The sequence below is a fragment of the Heterocephalus glaber genome, unplaced genomic scaffold (genome assembly GCF_053883595.1).
Source record: "Heterocephalus glaber isolate CG9 unplaced genomic scaffold, H.glaber_assembly_v1.0 deba00001588, whole genome shotgun sequence".
NCBI lineage: Eukaryota > Metazoa > Chordata > Mammalia > Rodentia > Bathyergidae > Heterocephalus > Heterocephalus glaber.
Genome location: NW_028258366.1, coordinates 347,076 through 374,208, shown reverse-complemented (window position 1 = coordinate 374,208; position 27,133 = coordinate 347,076). Strand labels below are relative to the sequence as shown.

The window sequence follows — 27,133 nt, the reverse complement described above, 5'->3', positions numbered from 1 at the left end:
CCAGTATGAATTTTCTTTCTAACCATAGTGTACCAACATATGAAATTGCAAAATGTATTCTTTTATGTATTAACTGCTGATTATTCTGCAATTCTGATCTGAAAAGAAAATTTACCTAATATTCTTCCTTTGGAATTTGATAAGACTTTATAGCCTGCCTTCAAAAATAGTCTATGTGATACTGAAAAGATAATGTCTCCTCTGTTGGGAGGTGTGTGTGTGTGTGTGTGTGTGTGTGTGTGTGTGTGTGTAGCGTAGTGTAGATGAGCTCTGTATTGTGGTTATACATATATCCCCATTAGTTTTTTTTTTTTTTTCTTGCCTGGCGTCAATGTCTTAAGGAGCATGTTAAACTCTCCAACTATAGTGTCCAGGTTTTCTGTTTTTCTGTGCCTATCTTTTTTGGTAGCAGGGATCTAACTCAGGACCTTGAGTTTGTGAGGCAGGCAGCGGCACCACTGAGCTAAATTTCCGGCCTTCTCTGTGCCTGTCATTTGTTGCTTGAGGCTGTATCATCAGCGGTTTTTCTTCTTGTCACATCACCATGTCACTTTATGTGTATAAAATGACCATTGTGTAATTAAGATCGCTACCTTTCTATTGGTTCACATTTGCTTAGTGTTTCCATATTGTATTTTTCAACCTTCGTTTCCTTTAAGAATGTTTCTTAGTCAAAATATTATTGGATTTAAGAAATACATTTGAAGAGTCACTATCTTTTAATTGGTTGGTATAGTTCACTTTATATATTGTGATTACCTTTATGTTAAGATTTTTATCATTTCATATTTTTAATTCATTTTGATATTTTTCCTTTCCTGTTTCCTTTTAAAAAGATATTCTTCTGTTGTTTCCTAAGAGAATGGTATATAATCTCTTTGTTTTTAAAGTGATTGTCCTTCTTTTGAGTCATATAGTCTTATGTTTTGAATTCTTTTTGTTTTGTTTTTTGTTTGTTTGAGACAAAGTCTCACTACATAGTTCAGGCTGGCCTTGAACTCCTGGAGATCCTCCTGCACAGCCTCTCAGTGCTAGGATTACAGGACTGCGCCAGCACACCTGGCTATGTATTGAGTTCTTAAACTGACCTATGTATATTTCTCCCTTCCATGAGACATAGCTGAATGGACTCTCAAGTCCTCTGGCCTAACGCCCAACCCCATGTTGGTATTTTTCTAGAATTTTGGTTTTGTATTGAGTTTTTTTCCTTATTGTCCTTGATTTTCTTTTTTAAGGGAATAATAGACATTATCAAGGTAGTTGCATATTCTGTGTTTCTTCTCTTATTGAAGTCTTGAGTAATTTCTCTCTGATCATTACCAATATAGTTCCTTGGATGGCAGAGTTTTGGGAATTTTTATGTCTGATAATATTTTTATTACATCCTCACATTTGAATGGCAGTTTGACATCTTGAATATACAGTTCTCTACTCAGAGTTCTTTTCCTTTAATACTTTAAAATTACTTCAATTTTATTCTGTATTTAGTTTTGTTGTTGACAAATCTGATGTCATTTTAGTTATTTTTCTCTTTCATATGATCTCTTTATATTTGTAATTGTTTGTTTTTTTCTTTGTATTTAACAGTCATATATTTCACGGTAATGTCTTATGTGTAGAATTGTCTTTATTCTCTTTTTTGACAGCCTGAACCATTTAGATTGATGTCTTGAAATTTCTTTTTAAGAACTGGCTCATTATTTCTTTGAAAATTTTTTCCTCTCAATTTGTTTTTTCTAGAAACTGGATATTGGCGATTCTACTTCTATTCTATTACACATCTCCAAATCTCTAAATTTTCCATTAGTACATGTTTGTGGTACATACATGAGTCATCTGACACATCTTAACCCATTTATGCCAAAGAGTGAAATTCTTTGAATTTTTGCATGAAATTCATATGTTACCTAGAAAAAAATTGAAGGAAGAAGAATTTGAAGAGAACACATTTTATTATGTTCCATTGTTCTGGGCGTTCGAAATGGATCACTAAGCATTGAAGGGTTCTCTCTTTTTTTTTTTTTTTTTTTTTTTTAACACCCTCCTTATCTAAACTTTCTTATTTGAATTTACTGACTCATTTTTCTTTTTTACTTTTCTCATAAGTTCTTGTCTACCAGTCTGTTATGGAGGTTTTGTGTGTAAGAGTGTGTGTGTGTGTGTGTGTGTGTGTGTGTGTGTGTGGTTATGGAGGGTTGGATTCTCCCTCCCTCCCTCCCTCCCTCCCTGTTTCCTCCCTTCGTTTTCTTTATCATTTCCTACTTTTGCTTCTACCAGCTTACTTAGGTGCTTGGTTCAGAACCACTTCTTATTTTTGCTGATTCATAACTCTTGCCCCAGGGATGAAAGGAGTAGAAACATCAAATCCTGCTCCCTGGGAATGGGAGGAATTTAATTAGAGACTTTTGGCCTCTGTTTACTTTGGGAAGCTTCTCCCAGCCTCTGCTTCTACACAGAGAGCCACGTCCTAGCCCTCCAGCCCCAGGCCTGGTGTGTCTTAGGGAACGAGAGCCCCACAAGATTGCAGTACCTGGCTGGTTCTTTGGTGTCAATGAGTCTTTGAGCTATTACTCTTTTGCTAGTCTCTGAATGTTTCCTGTTTCTGTTGCACAGATATACGGAACAGTTTTTTTAGTGCACGCATATCTTATTTTCAAAATGTTATGTTTTTGGTGTTGCTTGGCATATGTGGGAGAAAAGGTGGGATTCCGCTTAGAATTTCATTGGCATCTTTGGCTGGAAATTTCCTGACTGGCCTTTATCAGAAAAGCGTTACTCTGTTGTTACCAGTGGAGTTCCTTTGTTCTCAGTAAATCTGTCTTTGATCCCAGTGATTAACTATTTGATAATTAGAAGCATCTGAGATGATTCTGGCCTGACACTGAGCCCGCAGTGGCAGCCTGCTAAGTGCATCACTGTACGCTTTGCTGAAATTAAATTCAACTAATATGCCAGACCTCTTCTGATCTTTCTTTATCTTAATGTAATACAAGTAGATATTAGTAAAGAAAATATGAAAAGCTCTTCTATGAAAAAAGAAAACAGTATTTCATAACAAAATAATCAGAGAATAACAATAGTTCATACACTATGTATCATGATCTTAAAAGAATGGCCAATATGTTTCTGAGAGTACAAGCCATACACAAACAAGATTCTCTCTTACAAGGAAGAAACAGTACCAAACTTTGTTTTCAGTGAACAAAGAGAAACTGGCAATATAAATGAAGCAAATTGGCATATATCCGAAAATATTTTTGAAACAATGGAATAGATAAATTGGGGAATTATTTGAGCTTCTCCCTACTTTCTGTTTGTCTTCTGTTTCTCTATAGATATTTTTTCTCACATAAGAGAAACCATGTAATATTTAAGCTCATGGGTCTTCCAAAAACTAAAATAGAAATTCTATTTGATTCAGCTATCCCTCTTTTAGGTATCTTCCCAAAAGAGTTAGACATCATATTACAGTAATACACGCACACCCATGTTTATAGTAGCACAATGTGTAGTAGCTAAATCTTGGAAACAACGTATATATCCATCGAGATGAATGGACAAAGATCTGTTCTTTTCTTCTTTTTTTCTTCCCTCTTCTCTGTTGTCTTCTCCTTTTCTTCCTTAATTCTGCTAACACATAAGCCAGGAATTTAAGAATAAGGAACATGGAATAACCTTGCCTCTGTGGAGACAATCAATTCCTGGAATTATCGAAGAGTAGCAGAAACCTTCTGTGCTTTTATGTCTTTCTCACGTTTCAGGCTACATGGAAGAATAGCAAGGAAGCAATGCAAAGGGAGCAATTGCTGACTCCTCAACTGTTAGGAAATATATTGGAGAGGAAGACAAAAAAAGAAATGCATGAAATGGAAGGGAAACACAAAGCTCTGGGCCTCCCAGAAATGCTGTTGAGGTGAAATGATCAGAAGATGAATGGTGAGAGTAGTCATCGTCAGAACAAAGTGAAACTAGAATAAAAGCTTAGCAAAATATTAAATCTCAGGACAGAAGCGTCCTCTCAGTTATTGAATAGGGTAGAATCATCAGATTCTTATTTCCTCCTCTTGATCTTACTTTCTGCCAATCTCTCAAGATTATTTTAGTCTTTCATGATAATAATGCACTCTGTTACTTGCTCAGGCTCATAAACAAATCCGATTGGGGCTGGGGGTGTAGTTGAGTGGTAGATGACTTGCTAGCATGTGCAAGGCCCTGGGTTCAATTCCCAGCACCACACCCATAAAGAAATCAGACAGAATAGGGAAGTCCAGTAGCTGTCCTCTTGCATGACCTTTTGTCCAGATTTTATGAGAGCTTGAGAGTCACTGTGTTTCTCTCTCACCCCCATCTGTATTTAGTGAGTTCTAAGGACTGTTATGCCTGAATCTCTCTCAGATCCACTCTCTGGATCATATCACTCCCAATTTAAACCCTGCAGTGACTTCCCATTGCCTGCAGAATAAATGCATATGCCCTGGCGTTATAGGTGAAGCTCCTTAACCCTACTTCGTATACCCGCTTTCTTCCTTTGAGCCTGTCCTCTGGCCAGTCCCAGCCACTCGGAGCTCCAAAAACTGCCATATTCCCTCCTGTTTGTTCTTTCACCTTTGATGTTTTCTGTAGCAAGTTCGCCCTCCTTGAAAGCCATCTTCTCCCTCTTTCTATTGCTTGATTCCCACATTTCTCCCAGCTCTCCAGCTGGCAGGTTTGGAAACAACTTCTGAGTCTCCAAGCTCCTTGAGATCCACACATGAGAGCCAACACTGCCAATGCCTGTTCCTCTTTTCGTGTCATCGGTAACTGCACTGTGGGCATCTTTGGGTCAGGGACTGATGGTTTCCCTTTGTAACCCAGCCTTCGTGGTGGGCCAAGTCTGCAAGCAGGAGCACGGGAAAGCCAGTGAGTGAATAAAGAGGGTGAGAGATACTTGCGTCTGGGGAGGGAGGTGATGAGAAGCTGCTTGCAGACTCTGTGGACACTGAGGTTTTAGGTCATCTCCTCAGTTTCCAGGTTTCCAGAGTAGTGACTTTCCATATTCATGGCTTTTTTTTTTTTTTTTTTGGTACTGTCAGTTGAACTCAGGACCTTGTGCTTGCCAGGCAGGCACAGTGCCTCTTAGCTAAATCCCCGGCCCTTCGTGACATTTTCTTGTGCCGGATTCCACTGGATTCCTGAGATCTCCTCATTGGCTGGCAGAGCACTCTGCTCCTAACACATTACCAAAATGCTCATCGCCCTCAAAAAATGTATGATGGAAATAGGAGACCAAATCAGGCTGTGAAACTGTTGTGTGGCAGTGAAGCTGAGGGCTGCTTGTATTGTGAGAAAGGTAAGAAGGGGCAGGGAAGGTGGTTTGCAAGTGCTGTGTGGCTACAGTGAAAGCCGATGTGGTGAGAACATTATTTTTGCTTCCCTATGGGGGTGGATCATTTTCTAGTAGGATTCTTGGGGTTTACTCATAAGGAAAGTCCTCTTTTATCTTTTTACTCACACCTGACATCTTTGTCGCTTGGCAGTTAAAGTGTAACAGCTCCCCCAGGGAGCCCCTTTCATGACCACTAAATTGACAGGCCAGAGCTGACAAGGGCACCTGACTCATTGTCAGGTGAAAATTGTGTAGGATTTTTAATCTTGGAGAAATTGTGGAATGCAGAAAAAACTTTGAAAGTTTATGATTATGCTAATTACAAAGGGGTTCTTTGACTTGTGGTAAAGTTTCAGAAATGCTTATAAGTAATAGTAATGTACATAATGTTTGTGATACTCTTCCTTGAATTCAGTGATTCTCTTCCCTCGAACAGTGAAGGAGAGAGGAATTTTGGGTACTTGCAGAGTGAAGTATCCCTTCCTTCCTTTGGTCAGTCTGTGAAAACAGCCCCTTCTCCCGGTTTCGGTGGAGGGTTCAGATTGCCGCTGTTTGGCAGGAAGGGAGAATTCTCTCAACAGAATGTGAGCCAATATGTTGAATGACAGTTTGTGCTGTGTCAGTTGCTTGGGGCAGGGATTAGACAATGTACATGCGCTGGTGTATCTGGTGTAAAAAATCTCAGGCATCATTTTAAGGTAACATTAAACCTCTGCTCTCCAGTTCCCCAATTGACATCTTCCTCCTGGTAGAAATGAGTCAGGAAAAGCTGGTCCCAGACTCTCCCCGGCAAGCCTTGCCCCACAGCCAGGGAATGAATGCAGTCCAGGGAAGCTGGAAGCCAGGACGAAGCCTCCTGAAGGCCCCCAGTTGCTTGGATTGGATGAACTGTTGGAAGGATCCTGCCCTGCCTCAGAACCCGTGGTACTGTGTTGCTTCCAGCCAAGCCCTGAACTGACAGCTGTAATGCAAATCATCGTGGAGGGTTACATTGGAAAACCCCTTATTTTTGTAGAAAGTGGTTGCTCCTGATGATTGAAGGGCACCTGGAGGGCTGGAATGCTGGAGCTCCAAGCCTTGCGGCCCTTGGGCTCCTTCGCAGTAAAAAACTGGGTGGATCTGAGTTTTCCAAGCTCAGGGGAAAAAGCAATCGTTGTTCCAAAGTGGACTTGATCCCAGAAAGACAGCAAATCCACAGGAATCACAGCAGCGGTCTTTCTGTCAGTGGGTTCATTGGCCTGAAAATTGGACCATCTTTGGGAGCTGAATTTCTCCAGTTAGTAAACGTGTTTGTGGTGAAGGGCTGTGGAAAAAATGACTCAGTGCAGGAGCGATGAAACCGTACTCTAGACTGTGTGTTTGTGCACAGGGCCCTCAGAGGGAGCTCATGTCTTGTCCTGCCCTCCTGCAACACTTACGAGAGAAAGAGCTCAGAAAACCCTTCTAGACTAACGTCTTCTGCACAACCGTGCATACATCTTTCCCCAAGTTCCTCAACAGCAGGTCCTTCTTCTGGTCACGACCACCACCTCTGATGCCCACTTCCTGGAATCCAGCTTTTCTACATCTCCAGTTGTAAGATGTTCATTCATTCATTTATTCTGTCTCTGTCTCTCTCTGTCCCTTTCTGTCTGTCTGAGGTTTAAGCTGGGTTAGGGATCAGTAAAATTTATTGTCTACATTCCATTTTTAAGATTAGCATCTTGAGATCTGGCTTAATTAGAGCCTGGACTTTTTAGGAGTGTGCTTCACTTTTAGGAGAATTGAAAACCACCTAAGATGGTTTTTGGAGAGCGCATTGTTTGCTTTTCCTGGCATTTGTGCACACTTGGTTCCCAGGGTCCCGCGCTCAGCCAGCTGGAAGGTGGGGGTGGGTTGCACTTCAGGACTTCCTCCTTGAGATTTGCTTCTGTAGCAACTTGGGCAACTGTTACAAGCCCAGCGCCTACAGAATGAGGCCATGTTAGTGCTGTCTCCATAGACCTTTGCTGTCTGCAGGGCACCCTGGGGGAGTTCACATTTAATTGAGACTGGATTAGGCTGCAGGGGCAATTTAGGATGGGTGCCACCGTTCAGGTGGATTGCTTGGTAGTGGGAAGATCGTAGAAGCAAGAAGGCGACAGCTGTTCCTGTGAGCTCTCTTTTCTGTCTTGTGTTTTCCACCCAGCCCCATATGTGTACAAATGATACTCAACCTGTTTCCTAAAGTGGTCCTCCGTGAATGCATAAATCACTTAATTCCTTTAGGAAATGCTGTAAACTTGGGTTTCAGTTCATCCCCTGTGTTCACTGCAGGACATTGCTTCATGGATACCATTCTCCTTGATGTGTACAGGGTAATGGAAGTTTCTTTGTGCTAGAGATGATAATAAATTGGGCTCTTAGAAATTGTAATCCAGGATACCAGCTCGAGAGCCAGGTCTCTGTGGAGTTGCTTAATTTATTATGAACAAAATGCTGACTGAGACTGGCTTAGAGAAGCAGGAGGTAGCTGGAGGGTGAGAGACAGGTCTGTGCAGGGCTGCTGTGCTGCTCCGGGCTGTCCTCCTGTTGTCATGGCTCAGGCCTGGGTTCTTTGTAATTAGGATGTCATCCTGGCTGCCCTGAAGCCGGCCTTCTCTTCTGCTTGATCTGATTTTGATGATTGTGTTTTGTAGTAGAGAAAAACCCTCCTTAGTGGGTCTTAGCTATGTTACTCAGCTTTCCCATACTGAAATAAGTACCTGAGATAAATCAGCTTTTTAGAGAGAAAAGTTCATTTTTGGCTCACGGTTTCAGAGGCTTCAGTTCATGACCAGTTGGCCCCTTTGCTTTTTGTGGTGCGGTAATACATCATGGCTAGGACCGAAAGAATAAAAGGGTGGGGAAGGGACTGAGGTCCCTCTGTCTCCTTCAAAGGCACGCCCCCAGCCACCAGAAGACCTGCAAGATGTCACCTCTTAAAGTTGTCACCATTGCCTGATAAACCATGGACTGGGCCCTGAGCCTTTAGCACATGAGCGTTTGGGAGGACATTTCAGATCCAGACTATAGCAGCCTGTGGTTTATTTTAAGCATCTTTGAAACACACACACACACACCCCTACCCCTTCAAAGACAGGACACCCAAATGCTCTCAGGCTGAATTAATAATGCAATTTTGAATATAATTTGATTGACTAATCACGTAATGCTGTGTAATTATTAGAGGAGTTACTTTTTTGTCTGAGGATTTGTTTGACATTCGATGCTCTTTTCTCTCTAGGTGACAGCCCTAACTCTCCTAAGGAGGACACTCCGACCAGCAGTCAGGACTCACTTTCTTCCCCGTCTCCTACGACTGTGGCTGCCCTTGGGCCCCCTGCACCAGACAGAAACCACCTTCTGGTGGATGGAGGGACCTGCGGGGACTTGGCAGCCACTGTGTAAGTTGCTGTACTTTGTTTGGTTTGATGCTGAGGGAGGGAGGACTGTGACCTTTACGTTGATCTTTACTTGGCCAGGGGGCACTGACGCTGTTAGAGCTAAGGATGCTCTTTCTGTATTCATTGTAGCTGCCCAAGGGAGAATGGGCCAGAAGGCTAAGGGGAAACAGGTACAACTTCAAATCCTCAGGTTCAATCTGTGGCAGTTTTGGGTCATTCAAATGAACTTGTTACTCTTCTAGTCAGGATATTGTCTCACTACTTATGCAAACTTTAAGAGAGCTGAGAATGCATGCATGTGACGGATAGACTCTTGAAGCTGCCCTTAGTGATGATTTTAGCTATGTGAATGTTTGACAGCTTCATGTTAGCATTCTGCTCCGTTTTACCCCAGAGCTCCCTGAATAATGGAGACTTGACGAACGACATCTGATTTTGTCTCCTCTGCTTTGGTTTAGTGCCAATCGTGCAGATCACCTCAGGTATATTAGGATAAATAATACAAATACTAGGACAGACAACTACAAAATGCCTTAAACTTATTTGACTGCACAAGGGTTTGTCATGCTGTGTTGACTGAGGCTGTGGAGTTGGGGCAGAATGGGGATGGGGGTGGGCTCTCAAAAGGACACTGAATTTCAAACAAGTGTTCAGGGAAGACAAAAACAGCTTCATTAATAATTCCAAGATATTACTTGATTAGTCAATCAAATTACGTCCAAAAATATATTTATAATTCATCTGGAGAGCATTAATTTTTTTTTAAACTAAAGTTGCTAAAAATAAGTTTGTAGATAATGATGTCATCTGACCCTAGCTGGGACTTCTTGGGACTTTAAATGGATCGGAAAGTGTTCCTTGCGGTACTTGGCTTTTTATAGTTACAGTGGAATTCACATGAAATCATTATGAACCTATTAAGTATTAAGAGAGTCTGGAGAAATTTGGCATGCAGAAATTTGGGGGGGACCCAAAGAAGATGTTGAAAAGCTAACTTAAATCAGAGTGCAATTCCCAAGGATGGAAACATATTCTCTGGATGAGCTCGTTTCTCGCCCGAGATTGTCATATATGTTTATTACTCGGTCTTCACTTTTACTGTGTCTCCCCACACCTTCTGGGTACCAGGGATTGAATTCAGTGCCTCACACATGCTAGGCAAGCACTCTGCCAGAGCACTATCCCCGGCCCATCACACTCGAATAAATACTATAAGCAACAAGAAAATCATTTATGAAGGAACCCAGAATCCTAATCCTGGTTGTGCTCGAAATGGGGTTGAGCCCATGTGCATTTTAGTGGAAAACAGACCCCCGATTATTTCTTTCAGTAAGCTTGAATCAATTGGTGGAGACGGTCTAGTTGGCTGCCTTTCTTCCACCAGTGGTTCTGCAGAAAAGTGACATTCTGAGCCATGGGGTAGCCAATGATCAATTCGCAGCACATCCAGGCCTGAAATAAGAAGAGTTTGATATTTTTGGTCGTAAATCAAATGAGTGAATTCCCCAGTTTCCTATTCATACCTATTTGAAAATGCTGTGAAAAGCACACCAACCTTGAGATCGTCAAAGGGAGGAGGAGGAGGGAGGTATAGTGGAAGCAAGTCTGGAAAGGAGATTTTTGTTACAATGTAGACTTGCTCCTACTTTTCATTGTTTTTTGGTACCGGGGATCTAACTCGGGACCTTGCACTTGCAAGGCAGGCGGTGGAACCACTGACCTAAATCCCCAGCCCAGGAACTAGATTTTTTTAATGCCGTGAATGAAATATATTGTTTCTCTTGAGTCTTAGAGTGCTGGATTTACTTGAGAGCATCTTTTAGCATAGGTTTATCTTTCATATATAGATGAGCACTCTGAAAACTTGAATATACCTCAGAATCACCTGTAGAGGTGTTGCAAACCCCTGGTCCTGGGCCAAGGTTGCAGCTGAGTGATAGAGCAAATGGTTAGCACGCTCGAGGTCCACACTCCAGGACCCCAACCCAGAGCTGATGTTTTGGTGGATCTGCAAAGGGGCCTGAGAATTTGCATTTCTAGTAAAACATTCCCAGGTGATGATTGGTAAGTCTGGACCTGAGAGTATGTTTCTGCACCTTGTTGTTCTATTTGTGGTCATTGTAGACAACTTCTCTGAGCAGTGTAATTAGGATATGTGACTTCTCTGCCTATTTTTAAATATGTCTTAATTTTTTATTGGCATACAATAATTGCATATATTTATGGGGTACAGTGTGACACTTGAGTACATGCATACCATGTGTAATGGTCAGATCAGGGTAATGAGATATCAATCACTTCAAATGTCTGTCATTTCTTTGTTTTGGGATCTTTCCAGATTGCCTGTGCTAGCTCTTTTGCTGTATGCATCCAGTTACCTTACTTGTCCTAGAGAACATTAGAAGTTGCTCCTCTCGCTCCGCTGCACTACTGTACCAGTTAGCAGCCTCTCACCATTCCCCTCTTACTCTTCCCGATCTCTACAACTAATTATTCCACGCCAGTGATGGCAGACCTTTGAAAGACAAGTGCCCAAACTACAATCCCAAACCGACTTATTTATCACCAAGTGCCAACACTGCCATTAAGCCTGAATACTGAGATTTTAGTTTACAAAAAACAACTCATACTTTAACATCCTTTGTCTTAAAAGAAAAACAAGTAACATGCATGCCATAGGTTTGCCACCACTGTTCTATGTTCTACTTCCATGAAATCAGTGATGTTAGCTTCTATGTATAAGTAAAAAAGCATGCATTAAAAAATACATTTCTAGGGCTCAGTGGTGCTGCCGCCTGCCTCGCAAGGAAAAGGTCCCGAGTTCAATCTCTGGTACCAAAAAAAGAAAAACATTTCTAGTGTGGTATGTTTGCTGTCTTTCCAGTAGCCTGCATCTGCTTCCTGAATATTTGGATTCTTTTTTTTTGGTACTGGGGATCGAACTCGGGTCCTTGTGCTTGTGCACCAGGTGGCGAAACCACTGAGCTAAATCCCCGGCCCAACTTTTTTTTTGGTACCGGGGATCGAACTTGGGTCCTTGTGCTTGCGCAGCCGGTGGAAAAACCACTGAGCTAAATCCCCAGCCCCCAATATTTGGATTCTTTATGACTTAAATATCTTCCTGCGTACTTGTTTAAGATAATCTGAGATATCTTTAGGGTCTTATTTAGTCTTCACTTCTCAGAAGTTTTCCTTCATACTCTAGTCTACAAGGGGGCCTTTAAATAATACCTTTCTTAACTCATCCTTATTATTTGGCATTAATAAAATATTGCCTTTGAGTATTAAGTTATGACTTGCCTCTTAGTATTATTTGATATTTATGTGGTATGAGTGTATCTTTCTATGGGTCTTTCCCTTAGCCCATTCTAGATAATAAAATTTTCAGTCATAGAAACTGAATCTTACACTGTAAACGTTTTGTGATATTGATACACTTGTTAGGTCACTCAATTGCTTGGATTAAGTATTTTGTGTTTATAAAAATGCTTTCCTTTTTAACATCCCATTTCTGTCTGCATATCAACCCATGTCTCTTAGGCTACCATGTTTGCTATCTGATCCATCTTCCTTCTTCCTTATAAAGAAAGATTAAAATTTCTTCTTCCAGGAATTCCACTGAAATAGTCTCAACATTTTCTTTATAGCACTCTTCTTTGTTTCCTTAGCATTTACAAGGTTAGTTTTCTGAGTGTGTGTGTGTGTCTGTGTGTGTGCGTGCACGCGCAGGCCTGCGCTTTTGTCTTTCTTTCACCTCATCCCTGGTTACAGTTGTACAGTGTTGACTCTGTAGGTTCTGAGTCAGTGCTGATTAAGTTTCTTTGTAACCAGAGTGGCAAGATGGAATCATTAAAACTCTGCCCAGGGCTTTCCAAAGGAGGCACTGCCTGTGCTGCTTTGTTAGGAACCAGGGTGGTTAATTTTCTTTTCCAAAAGTAACACTTATTTCAGGTCCTGAGGACTGGAGTCCAAATGTATGTGGATCACATAGAAACCCAATCGTCCTCTTGTACAGAAATCCTATAACCTTAGCCACTAGAAAGAAAATTTGCAGTGGAAAACTTACAGCAGCTGTGATTCTGATAGAGGCAATGTGTAAATACATCTGTGGCCTCTGGCAGGTGGAAAACAATGTGGCAGAATTGGATTTCTTGAGTTTTTGCTGATGTTTATGACTTGTGGGTATTATTCATTGCAGTCAATCCATCTGGAACTATTACTTACCTGTGCACTCAGTAAGGTGATGGGTGACTTCATTGCCAGTGAAGAATTGCTAGCTCAGTCTCCTTGGAGGACATTACATCATAGGTCAGGGTATTTCAAATGTTCCAAAGTCATTTCCCCCCAATAAAGTAGTTTTCTCTAAACAGGTTTTCTTCAATTGTAATTGATGGAGCTGGGTCCTTGACGACTAATCCTTTTAGGTTCCCTGCTACAGAAGAAAATCTCTTTTCAGAAATATCAGGTGTTGCTGTCTGCTTTCCCTACGGATTTCAGATGAAAGGTCACACTTCCTTTTCTCTCTATTCAAGATGGTGGCATCCTCGGCCGAGTTTTTCTAGCAGGGGATATCTGTGTCCTGAGGTGCTTCCCGAGCTGGACTGGCAGGTCAGCAAGGCAGTAGTTCCCCCTCCCACCTGCAGAGAGGTGTGGCTTTGTTTACACTGAATGTTAAGGTATTCCCAAAACATGTATCCCGGCTACTCCCCTGAGCCACTCTTGTACCCCATAGATTTGTGCGTATCCAGACTTGATGCTTGTTATTTATTTTTGCTTGTTTATTTTGGTGCTGGGAACTGCACCCATGGGCCTCACGCATGAGAAGCACGTACTCTACCAACAATCTGTGCTTCCTGCCTGATGTTTATTTAAAATCACTAGATAAAAGGTGGGTTCATGGAGCATGCCTGGGAGACTAAGGTAGTAGAACAATTTGAGCCCAGGAGTTTGGGGCCAGCCTGGGCAATGCAATGAGACCCTGACCCCAACAAAAAACAGTATCACTGAACAGTACACTCCATTTCCCATAAAAAACCTTGTACATGTTAGCCACATACTTTATGTGCACTTAAATTAACCAAATAGAGGTCTCCCATAGTCACCTGCTTGCCATTTCAGATTACTCCACCATTGCCCCGGGACTGCTTTTTAGCAAGGCAGTGAATTGTGCTTGGAGATACCAAATTACTCCTTGACTATAATTTGTGGCTTAGCATACCGCAGGACTTTTTAATTTATCTGAAGTTCAGAAAGATAACGATTTTAAACACTTTTCAACAGATTTGTGAGGAACTTGGCACATCCCTAGAAATTACAGGGCAACAGCCGCAGACAGACTGTCTTCACTTCCTCCTTTCCTCTGTCCTTTTGCCTTCTCTGACCCCTTCTAAGAGGCTTCTTCAGCTACTACTCTGGGGCGTGTGTGTGTGTGTGTGTGTGTGGCGAGATGAAACCCTGGGCGTCTTGAGTGCTAGGCCAGTGCTCTACCACTGAGCTACAACCATGACGCCATTTGCACACTCTTTGTTCTCACTGCTCCCAAAGCTGCTGGCCCAGGGCAGTGAGTTCACCCTACAAGTTAGTGCCTTGATATTTTAACCATCATATTGTGACTATTACTTTTTTTAAAATTAGGGACTTTATCTTCATAAAGTTTTGATTTTGCGCATCTGCTTTTTTCCTCCCAACTAAACAGTGCACATTGCTTATGATAAGAGGAGGGAAGTCATGCACATTTACAAAGAGATTGTTAGTTACTTCACTCATCACTGGGACATCAGTCTATAGTTGGCTGCTCCAAGGCAGGAGAGCATGGCAGAGGGGAGTGACTCATGGCCTGGCAGAAAGGAAGCGGTGAGCTAAGGGAGGAGGCAGGGCCTTTCCCTCAGCAGGGCCAACTGAGTGGATTCAGAGAGATTGGAGCCTAAGGTAGGTCAAGTCTGAGGAAGAGCAGGGGCTGCATGTTACCTTGCTGTGAGTCCATAGGCGACTTTGAAATTCCACTCAGGATTTCTCCTTTCTGTATCTTTTGGGGGACTAGGGACCAGAAGGGGTGAAGGACCATTTGCTTTAGTGTAGGCTGGTATTCTGAGGCTGTGGAGAGGCTTAATTAGATAGTTACACTCTTACATTTCGTAGACTCAAAGACCATGGAGCATTAGGTACTGTGGGCCTCCAGACTTTGTTTTAGCTGCTTTGTAAATGATACTTCATCCGAATGCTGTCAACCCAGCAGGGTAGATCGGGCTTCATTCTGAAAGGTAGTAGAACCAGAGGCGCAAAGCATGCAGGAAAACTGGCCCAAGCTACATGACTACTGAGGGACACAGGCGAATTCTGACTCCTGACGTTCCTGCCTTGTTACTTTATGTTTACTTTAGGCTGGTTTTACTGTAGAGGTTGAAATTGTCTAGTTGTATACAGAGCTCTTGAGAGCGGTTGGTGCACATTTATCACCCAACAACTTGGGGAGATTCGGGGAGGACAGCATGCTGCCCCCTAGCTTATCTAAGAGACTTGGAATTTTGAGTTTTTCAATGCAGCAACATCCATAATCTCTTTACAAGGAATATGATCAGTTGTCTCCATTTGTAGCTTCAGGGAAAGTCTTGAAGCTAATCATGGGGCTGGTATACTCGACCATTGACCATACATGTCTATTGACATTTATTTTGGGGTACAACTTTTGTCCTTTTTATTTCCTTGAGTTCTTATCTTCCATCTTTGTATAGAAATGGTGCCATTCCACCTGCCCAGAGTCTTTTATGTCCTATGATACGAATCTGTTATGGCATGCTAGAGAAATGTTGTTATTTGTGTTGTGTATGGGGCATTTGCGTGTGTTGAGAGCCATATCTTTTTTTGCTGTGCTATGATTGCAGGTTCTGAAGTTTAGAGGTTTTATTTTTAAGCCAGAAAGTTGATCATCCTTATAACTGTAAAGCCCCATAATAAAAAGTTGACTTTCTAAAATACTCATGGTTGAATTTTGGAGTTGCTTTTTGACTCCTTAAGATTTTACAAATCATCGAGTCCTATGTTCAGCTTTCTTTTTTGTTTTTAGTTTCATTGGTTTTTGTTGTTACGGTAAAGATTGTCTTTCTTGATGCTTTTGTTGGAATTTATTGTTTCCTGTTTGTGAACTGTTCAGCTATATCTCAGGGGTCCTCATGAGCTTTCTCTGTAAGCTGGAGACAGTTCAGACTGGCAAAGCATTGATTTCAGAGTCAAACAGGTCTGAATTTGCTTCCTCATCCTGCCTCTGAAAACCTTAGAGACCTTATATAAGTTATTTAAGCAAACCGAGGCTTAGAAAGATTAGCTTTAAAAGGGAGTAATTACATCCGCTGCTCTGGATGGTTGTGAGGTTTCAAGATATGGCAAATAATAAAAGCCAGTCATGGGTCCCCTGAGACTCCAGGCAGCTACCTGCTGGGATGTTCCTTCCCCCAAGAACCTAATTTGAGCTCCTTAGTCTAACTTAGCCCTGATTTCCTGGTTCCTCAGTTACATAATCATCTCACTAAACAGCTTAGGGAGAGCATTGATAGTCTTGGAACTGTGGATGTTGACCTGAAACAGTGTTGTTTGTAGCGATCGCTGGAGGATTCTCTCTGGCCTCTTCTCCTAGCTTCTCTGGGGATCTCTGAGGATTGGCCCTTGGCTCCTACATGGGCAAGGCATGGGAAAGCCCCTGGGACTCAGCCAGGTCTGTAAATTACTCTGAGCACACTGGTTGGCTCACCTGTCAAAACAGGTAACCCATTAATCAGCTCGGTACGTAATCACAGGATTTTTTTTTTTTTTTAAGCAGAGCATTCCTGTACCTCTTCTGAGCTATGGTTGGCTGTTTGTGTTCAGCCCTCACATTAGGTGGTAGCTATTTTCCACCCAAGAGGTAAGCTGGTAGAAACCTTCCTGAGAGAGACCCAGCAAGACTACAACCCTCCTTTCTCTAAAGCCGCATAATTTTCTGAAATGAGGCTATACTTCCTTTTCTGTTCAGCTAACAAGTTCAGGTTCAGCCCTCTTACCTGATTCTACAGCGATCATCTGGAAGGAAGAAAAATGGGATTTAAGGCATAGTCTGGGTAGAAAATTGGTCAAAGATGTAATTCTAACACAGTTCCCTTATAGCAAAACAAGAATGGGAATGAAAGCCAGAGGCCTGATGACTGATGGTGGTCTTTTTCTGTTCAAGGAGGCCATCAGGAGTCCCAGCAACTCACGGGTTGAGGACCAGGTTCGGGCGTGTCCGTGTTCCCCATTGCGAGGCTCCAAGCATTTCTCCGGACCCTTCCTTCTATCCCTACTCTCTTACTTCCTACAAAAGGTGTTTTTTCTCAAGGGTGAATTGGCTACTGCTTTTGTAGACTGGCTTGGTGGACTGGCCCTTCCCTCCTGGATAAGAGGCAGTGGGGGGAGGGGGAAGGGAGATTTTGCCAGAAAACACTTGGTGTTTGCAGGTTTGCTCCAGGCACACACCAGGGAGGCTGGAGTCACCAAGCCGAGGAGGCTGGGGAGGGAACAAGGGCCTTCTGAAGTCAGGGGAAGCTTGCCATCTGCGCTGTCCTCATCTCCTTCAGCCCCGCCAAACAAGCCCTCCTGTGGTCCATCTAGTCCAGGGGAGATAGTCGTGGCACGCAGCCACCTCTTATTGTAGATGAAGGCTCAGCAGAACATGGCCACACTCAGTCCCTCACGTGTTGTCTGTGGTCTCTTTTGCCTTACAGTGATGGCAGAGGTGAGTGTTGTGGAGGGACCTTGTGGCCTGGAAAGCCTCAAGTAGTTCCTGTCTGGCCCTTTACAGAGCAGGCTTGCTGACTTTTGTTCTGATCTATCACCCAAACTAATCTGCTTGGTGAAGCTCACATTTCTTAAAAGCCAGTCTGGAGGATAGCAGGAAACTTGGGTCTGCTGTTGGTTCCGTGGGTGCCGTGGGTGATTCTGGTGGAAGCGTCACACATCTTCGTGTGACGTTGAACCAGCCTAGTTTTCCTTACAGTTCTGGATGCTTTCAGGTGCATGATTATAATTTCAAAAGGCCCTTAGCATTTCAGTGGCTAAAAGTTTGTTTGGAGTTTTCTTTTTATAACCTGCTGCTTAAGATAAAAGTTTTATTTTGGAATAGTCTTAGATTTACACTAACGTTACAAAGATACTACAGAGCTCCCTTGGACCCTTCACCCACCTTCTCTGTCTGTACAGACATCGTCCAGAACCATTGTACCTTTATTTTAAAAATGTTAATGTTGGTACAGTACTGTTAACTAAAGACTTTATATGGACTTCAGTTTCTCTACCAGTGTTCTGTTCTTGTTCCAGGGTTCAATACAGGATTCCACATTGTATTTAATTACTTTGTTTCCCAATGATCAGATGCATTTCATACCTTCGTAATTTGTCTGCTTTGACATAACTTTTTTGCTATCTCATGGTAACAAAATGGCTTGTGAGTGATGCTGTAACCCTAGCAAATAGGCAAGGTCAGACTCAGAAATGCAACCGGTAGACTGGGGATTTAGCTCAGTGGGTTCCGCTGCCTGCTTCAAAAGCACAAGGTCCCGAGTTCGATCCGTGGTACAAAAAAAAACCCCAACATGCAGCTGGTAATAAGGGCTGCGTTTATGGAGTGCTTACTGTTCTCCAGTCAGTGCTGTCCATTTTTAGACTTATCGTCTCCTTTAAATTACAGAGTGGCCCAATCGGTGGTGCTTAATGACCTTCTCCATTTTATCCGAGGAGACTGTAAGGGACTTGGCCAGGTTTCACTTGCAGGTGACCCAGGCATGGGCTGCTAATGCAGACTGCACACCTCTGGGAAGCGCCAGGGCCATTCTCTCGTCCTCAGCACAGCCTCTAGCTAGCAAGTTGGATCCTGTCTTCTATTTCCGAAAAAGGGGCAAACTGGGAAAGATGAAGCTGCAGGTGAGCACGCAGGCAGCCAGCGGTGGCAGCGGTGTGGGAAGCCAGGGCTCTCTGTGGAGCAGCGGCCGGTCAGGCAGTCGCAGCTGGTGTGAGTGTGATTCCTTTCCTCGGCAGTCCTTCCTGGCCAGTAACTCGCAGCCCTGCCTCTGAGTGTCCTGTTCTTAACCTTGACCTGCTCCAGCCGCTGAGCTTGAGGAAGGAAGTGTGAGCTCTGTGCTGCTTTGTCCAAAGAGGGCTTGCTGCGGAATCTTGCCCTTCTCGAGGTCACTCTTCTCACACGTAGGTACCATGGAATGACGAGGCCACTGGGAGTGAGTGGGCTGGTGCCTGTGAGCTTGTCCAGCACCGGGTGTGGTGGTGTGCAGGTGTACACGGGTGGGAGAAGAGCCTGATATTGACAAAGGTCGCAGGAGTCCCATGTGGACACTGCCTCCACCAAAGAGCCTAGGCGGGTGTCCAGTTCTGGGTGGTGCTTTCTCCTCCATTCCTGGGAGGGTCTCTGTGATACTCATCAGTCGTGCTGCAGTATGTGGCTAACGGTTGGAGCCCCCGGAGAGCAGGCAGTGCCACAGTCCCTTGGGCATCCCCTAAGCCCAGCACAAGGCCTGCCAAGGAGCTGTCAGGCCATCAATGATCACACAAGGGCCCCGCCTCCTTGTCCAGCCCCGTGGATGGCAGTGACTTTGCGGGCAGGAGTTTGGCTTCACTGTTCCTCTCTTCCCCCTCCACGTGCTTGTCTGGAGCCAGACAATGTGCTTGCTGTGGAATTTTCCCTCTCTGGCACTTAAGGAATCACTGTGGCATGCATTTGAACAGAGATTTCCCAATCCTATACAGATCTACAATATTTCCTTCTGTCTTTATTAACATTTTCAAACACTTTTGCCCGGGACAGCTGTTCTAGACTTATGTTGTACTTTTTCCCAGACTAACATGAAAGATCATTTCACTAATGTGTTAGCTCCTGTTCGGAGACCTCGCAAATGAGGTTTTAAAATCTTTTCATCCCAGTGCAAACTTCCGATTTGATTCTTCTATCATATAGTTACTGTCTAATGTCTTGGTATTTGGGGGATTTAGTCACTCCAGAGAAGCAGTCATTTCTTGACACTGTTTTCCCTGCTCTACCTCCTTGAATTTTAAATTGTGCTCGATGCTCCAAGAGCCTGGAATGAGGTGCTTATATCACCAGCGCCACCCAAAGCCAGACCCATCTGTGCTATGTAAGAAATGTCTGTCAGCTGCAGGAGTTCTCCGGAGGACCCGTGCAGCTGGTGGCGAGCTTTAGCAGTTAAGGCCCTAGCCCCCTCCCGCCTTTCCAAAACATTTGTGCTCTTCTGTTGCCAGAAAGTTTTTAATATGCATGGAGCATAGAGTCTGGTATTGGAGAAGATTGGATCACAGTTTGACTCAGAAGCAGCCTGGACTGCTGATTGATTACATTTTATAAATTAACTCCACAAAGTGTACACAAAGACAGCTACAGTCACAATTTCCTGTTTCTGCCTCACTTCCCCACCACCCCTGCCAAATCTATAGTGTCTTCCTGGAAATTCAGCCAGTTTTTCCAAAGCAAGGGTGTTGATTCTTTTTATAGCAGAGAGTTCCCTCATGATGTACACACATGCATATTCTGGCCCCAGCCTGCTGCCTTCCTCAACTCCACTGCCACCTCCACACCTCTACTCCTGGAAGTTTCTCTGTTGTCTCAGTCACACAGACTCAGAGGTGTTTTCGGGAATGTGTTTCCGAGCTAGCGGTTTGACAGCTTGATGTGTTTTTAGTGAAGCTGCGTCTATCGGTTCTCCTTTCCTTGAGGAGGAGACAGTTCTGGTGATGTTGGCTCTTCCGAAAATGGAGTCATTCCATCCCACTGGAGCAGGAGACTTTCAGTTCAGTGAGTTGAACTGGGGAGAGGGCACGAAGATGTTAGTGTTCTCTTTAATTCCTTTCTGCTTTGGTAAATGTGGTTTCTGAGCTTTTGAGGAAGAGTGGATTTCTCCATTTTTGCAGACCACAGTTTGGCTTTCAAGGAATTTGTGGCCCATAGGTACTTTTTGTAATCTGTCAGTAGCTGATTTTTAAGTAGATTTGGTGGTTTGTGCTTAATCCGGTCCTGCCAATCAAAAACCCTTAGTTAAAGGGACCATGGGAAGGAGGTCATAAATAGGTTTTAAAAATACTTTACATTTAAGAGTTGATAGGAAAGAATACTCAAAATATTTTATTATGTGCTAGCATGTGTTGAGCTTTTTTATTCTCAAATCCAGTCATGGTTGCTCTGTAACCCAAAGGCTCAGCCTGAGTATTTTCTCAGTGCTAGGGACCGGACTCTCAAGGACAGTGTACCCTCTGGAATGTTGCCCTGTCTGCACGCTACTCAGACTGCCAGAACTTAATTGATGCTGGCAGAAGATGAGGGATCCCTGGCTAGACCTAAAGGACGCTGCTAATCACAGCTGTAACGGTGGTGGGAATATCAGTGCTTTTCTGTGCCAGTTCTGGGGTCCCATTTCTCATGGAGTGAAGCAGCAAGGGCCAGGTAACAGCTGCCTGTGGGTGCTGCACGATGGTAACCAGAGCTGAGAAAACCCACATCTTTGCTGGTGGGCAAAGACTGTGCTTCACTCCTGAGAGATACAATCTCTGTCTTCGAAGACCATTTGCCCTACACATAGGCTCAAAAAGATGGGGGGGTGGTACCTCTTGTCCACGGCATGTGCAGAAACGTGAGAGACCCCTGGAGCGCGGTCTGCTGCCTGGTGTGCGGCCAGAACCATTCTAGGTGGATGGAGCAGGTGGATGTGTTCAGGAGCCCTGGTTGAGAAACACTGCTACACCTGTACTGTGGCCTGCCATTCATAACGAAAGCCTCAGATTCCTTCAAGGTACTGTACATATCAGAGCATCTTTTTGAGACCAATATTTTCCTCTATTTCTTTTTGAGAAAATGTAGGTATTAAAATTTCTTTATTCTTGCTAGGAAAATGATCCTAATCCTAGAAAGTACGAGATGGTTATTATAATGAAGCTCATCTTTAGGAGTTTTGCTTTCAAAGGCGTGCAGACAGCTTAGCTCTGGGAGACCCCTGTAAACTCTCATCCTCTGCCTTCTGCTGCCAGAGGTGGTCATTGTATGAATAGAGCACATTTAGTTGCTCAGTTCTCATCTTATCCCCACGCTTTCCTGGAGGACTGGGCTGTGAAAGGTCTCTTCTGTCTAAGCAGCCTCTCTACTCTGGCTTCCACACCTTGTTTGGCTACACAGGTCTCCTCTTTCAGAAAGCTTGCAGTTCTCTGTTAGACTTATCTTCATTTCCGTGAAGATTCTTACCAGACTTGCATCTTAGCACCTCACATGAATGCTGCAGTTTACAGCCTTTGTGCCCATGTAGGGTTCTGAAGTCCAAAGATGTGTCCAGCTGAGGCCTCTCAGATGCTGTGGGAAAAAGCCAAGAAAGCAGATCCACAAACTGAAATTTAATTGGGAAGTCTGATAGGTTATATTGGTAAATTAGTGCTGAATTACATACCATGTATGTATGTTGAACAGCAGAAAGCTCTCAGAAAGCCAAGAAACATAACAGGTGAAATTTAAAATCTGACCTTGGCCAGGGATTGCGAATTCTGATTTTCTAGCTTGAAAATGGAGAGAACTAAGCTAAGGGACAGACCTCATCTTCTGTACTGATTCTTCCCAAAATTCTTTCACTTTCCAAAAACAAAGGGATGTTTTTCCTTCATGGACAAAAACAAAAGGTGAATTAAAAAAAAAAAAGATGTGAGGATTAAGTAATAGCTATAGATTTATGATTTTTATTTTTAAAGGGCCTCATAAATAGTCACATTGCTTATCTTCACCCTGTAGCTGTCCTCCCTCTGAGCAGATGGATGGCCTTCACATTACTTAATCTGTTGACCACTTAGAAGGAGGCAGGGTTGAGGGGTGTGTGTTACATCTCACACCCACCGCTCTGGAAGCACCTTGAATAATTGGTGGGAGATTTAATGGCAATTGTTTGGCTTATCTGAAGCCTTAAATTCCTTATTAGAGCTTCACTCATCCCTTCCTTCCTTTGCCTTCCTGATTAGCAAGACGCCTTTAAAGATTCATTTCCTGCTGAAGAATTGGGTGTCTTTTGTAGCTGAGGATTCAGATCACTTTAAGATTTATAGATTTCTTGGCTTGGGATGAAATAGGTTTTATGACTCCCAAATGAATGGCTGGGTAGGGGAATTGTAAATAAATTCTTTACAGAATAATGTTTTTGTTAATGCCTCTCTGCCTTTTTTCTGAGCATAGGTTAAGAAACCTGTGCAGCAAATGTCTACCAAGTCAGTATTGCAGACCTTCACGCAATCCAGTTGTGGTCTTAGTGCTTCAGAATGGGCTTGCTCATGGTGGGTGAAGGTTTCATGTGCCTCGAATTGCACCTGGCTTCGTGAGGGGTACAGAAAGAATTAAGGACCTGATCTTGCCACAGAGGCAAAAGAAATAGCTGAGACCATCAGAGAGCAACTAACCCCAACCTCCTGGCCCATGTGTAGGTGAGACAAGTCTTTGCAAGTACCTGAACTCCTGTGCAGGCAGAAGAGGAGGAAGCCTGGGCAGAGAGGGGAAATGGGAGGCAGAGAAATGCTGGCAGTAGAAGGAAGTGGCTAGGGCAGAGGGCCCCTGTGGGCGGCTGGAGAAGCATGCAGCTGTCGGGGAGACAGAATGGGGCAGACCTGCCCTCCATGTCACTCCATGCGACTGCCTTGGACAGTGAGCTGGGGATTAGCGAGGGAGGAGGCCATCCTGCAAGGAAGACACAGAGCAGTGCAAATAAAAGTTCTCCTGGTGAAGAGGAGCAGCCCAGGAGCTCTGTTGAAGGAGAAATGGATAGACCACAGCCTTGGTTCTGCTGCAGAAGAGGCAAAGACAGGGCTTAGCAATGCAGAGTGACGAGGAAGCTGCTCACGGGAACTGGTTTATGCTGAACAGGGGTACTTTGTGGTAAAGAGTATCGGGGTATGGCACCTGTTAAATACATTTGCATTGAAAATAACTCAGTCGGGCCAGAAGGGTAGCTTGGTGGTAGAGCACTTGCCTAGCATCCAGAAGGCCATGGGTTTGATACCCAGCATGGCGGATGAGTGAGGATTTTGTGACGTGAGAAGTTTTCCATACTATACTCTTGAAGGAAACTTTGTGTACCATAGATACATGGCCCCAAGTCTGAGATCACTGAAGAATAATTCAGATGGCCACATTTTTATGTGTTTATAGACCCCCTCCAGAAGTCTTGCACTGACCACTTTTTTTTTTTAATTTTATTGATACATTTTATTGGTACATTTTAGGTATACAATTCATTTACATTTATCTTGGGTGTTTGTACCTGTACATGATGAATCTTGGTTCTTATTTTTTTTTCCATTACCTGTGTGCCCTTCACCCCCTCCACCCTTCCCTATTTACATAGACTTCGTTTCCATTTTTTTTTCTCATAATTTTTCCTTTCCCTTCTTTCCTTTCCCCTTCCCCTCCCACCACCCTTACCCCTTTGGACCTTTTCCTATTTCAAAGTATCAATTATTCATTATTAATCCTTTTAATCCTTATTTACACTTTCAGTTTCTCACACTAGAGAAACTATTTGGTATTTACACACATGTGTCCTATTTATTTCACTTACGAGTATGGCCTCAATATGCATCCATTTAGCTATAAATGTCTCTAGTCTCTCATTCTTTATGGCTGAGTAGTACTGCATTTTATCAAAAAACCGCATCTTCTTTACCAGTTTCCAGTTGATGGGCACTTGGGCTGTTTCCATGTTTTAGCTGTTACAAACTGTGCCACTATAAACATGGGTGAACATATACCCTGTGGTATGATTCTTTTAATTCTTTTGGGAAGATACCCAGCAGGGGACTAGCTGGGTCAAATGGGACCTCCAGCCCTAGTTCTTGAGATACCTCCATACTAATTTCCATAGTGGTTGCGCCAGTCTGCACTCCCACCAACAATGGAGAAGGGTTTCTTTCTCCCCACACCCCCACCAGCATTTGTTATTGGTGGATTTCTTGATAGCAGCCACTCTTTGTGGGGTGAGGTGGAATCTCAATGTTGTTTTCATCTGCATCTCTCGAATGACCAGTGATGTTGAAGATTTTTTCATATATTTGTTTGCTGCTTTTCCTTCTTTGTCTGAGAAATGTCTGTTCATTTCAGATGCCCATTTTTGAATTGGGTCTTTAATTTTAGGGGGTATGATTTTTTTCAGTTCTTTATATATTCTAGATAGTAGTCCTTTGACTGAGGTACAGCTGCTAAAAATTTTTTCCCATATTGTAGGTTGTCTGTTAGCTCTGTTGGTGGTTTCTCTTGCAGTGCAGAAGCTTTTTAATAAGATGAGACCCCAGTTGCTGATTCTTTCTGCTAGTTCCCGTGCTGCTGAGGTTTTTTTGTTTTGTTTTGTTTTTGTTTTTTCCCCATTAACTTTATTGGTACATTTTAGGTATACAATACAGTTACATTCATCTTTGGGATCTTGTACCATTACATGAGTCTCTTGGTTCTTATTTTTTTTCCCCTTCCCTTGCCCTCCCTTCACCCCCTCCACCCTTCCCTATTTGCAAAGACCTTGTTTCCATTTTTTTTCCTCTTCTCATATTTTTTCCTTTCCCTTTTTTCCCTTCCCCTACCCCTCCCAATTCCCCTGCTCTTTTAGACCTTTTCTTCCTGTTACACAGTATCAGTTATACATTTTTTAAATTACAAGATTAAGATCTAGGAGACATTACCATAGATTTTACAGAATTTAAAAGGATATAGAAAGCATATTACAAAAATCTGTTTTGAAATAAATTTGACAACTTCTAAGAAGTAACTTAGAAGACAAATTAATGAAACTAACTCTGGAGGAAATATAAAAGAAAAACCTACCTATATGACAACAGTAGGCTCATAAGCATTTTAACTGATAAATTATATCAAACATTTAAAGCAGAAAAAAAGAAGGAACACTTCTCCCCTCATTTTAGGAAATCAACATTGTGCTAATCCTGAAACTGGATAAAGATAATAGAAGAAAAAAGTATGAACATAGATAGAAATTTGTTTAACAAAACAAACTCTTAGAAGTCAGATCTGGCAGGATGTAGAAAGTGGTTTTGTTATAGGGATGGCAGTGTTGGTTCAGCATTGGAAGATCCACCCCCAAAAGTAATCATTTTCACAGAGGAAAGGAAAAAGCCATATGATCCTGTCACTAGTTGGAGAAAGAGTATTGGACTAAATTCTACAGCTGTTCATGGTAAAAGCTATCAGGAGACTAGACGTAGAACAGAACCTTCTCAACAGATCAAAGACATGTACTCCATACGTCCAACAAGAACGCCTTATATGAAATGGAGAAGATACAATGCTTTCTCCTTAAGGTGGGGAACAAGGGCAGATACGCTTACTCTTTATCTGTCCATGAAACTTTGAAACCTAGCCCCCACCAAAATAGTCTGGCAATAAAATGACACAACTAGGATAGGATTGGCACGGCAGAAGCAAAATCTTTATATGTAGATGAAATGATCATCTACAGAGAAAATACTAAGAAATCTCTAGGAGCCCCTAGAACTTGTACTTGAATTTAGCAAGATTAGAAAACACAATGCATATTTAAAAATTCAGGTCTGTGTATACTTGGTATAAATGAAGAACTGGATATTGAAATTTTAAAGTTATGTAGGAGTACAAAGGACCCAGAAAAGCCAAAAACAAAAACAAAAACAGTGTTGGGAGATGTTTAGCACCCAATTTTAAGACTTCTTCTAAAGCTACAGTAATCAAGGCAGTGTTGGTGTAAGGAAAGACATATAGATCATTGGAATAAAACAGAATCTAGAAATAGAACCACACATACATGGTCCACTGAGTCTTGAAAGATCATTCAACATTAGTATTTTATAGAATATAAACTCAAGACCCAAGGAAGAGATAGTGTCTTCAGCAAATGGCACTAGAACACCTGGTATCCGTATATAAAAAATTAACCTCAACCCTTTATTTCCATACATGAAAATAACTTGAAGGGATCTATGAACCTAAATAAGAAAGCCTAAAAGTATAAAACTGTAAGAAGAAATTATAAGGGAAAATATTTATGAATTCAGGGTAGGCAAGAACTACCTAGGATACAAAAACCATGATGTATATAAAAAAAATGATAAATGAGATTCCATCAAAATCTAGAACTTTAAATGACATCATTAAAATGAAAAGTAGTCCTTAAACATGCTGAGGTTTTGTTCATGAAATCTTTTCCTGTGCCAATGTCATCAAGAGTTCTACCTAACTTATCTTCCATCAAGTTTAGTGTTTCTGCCTTAATGTTTAGATCTTTAATCCACTTCAATCTTAGTGTAGTGCATGGTGATAGGTATGGGTCTAGTTTTA

At 42.6% G+C, this 27,133-nt stretch overlaps 1 protein-coding gene across 4 annotated transcripts in view; it reads left to right on the top strand.

The window, feature by feature from the left end:
- Nucleotides 1–27,133, top strand: part of LOC101714770 (rho GTPase-activating protein 10) — a 170,522-nt gene that overhangs the window by 141,932 nt on the left and 1,457 nt on the right. For 2 of the 4 annotated variants that reach the window (XM_087193399.1, XM_087193398.1), the window contains one exon: nucleotides 8,610–8,769. In XM_087193399.1, the coding sequence (XP_087049525.1) occupies nucleotides 8,610–8,769 (160 nt within the window). Of the gene's footprint in view, nucleotides 1–8,609; nucleotides 8,770–13,301; nucleotides 13,482–18,810; nucleotides 18,989–27,133 lie in introns of those variants that run through there. The other 2 variants (XM_087193401.1, XM_087193400.1) reach the window with 2 other exon arrangements.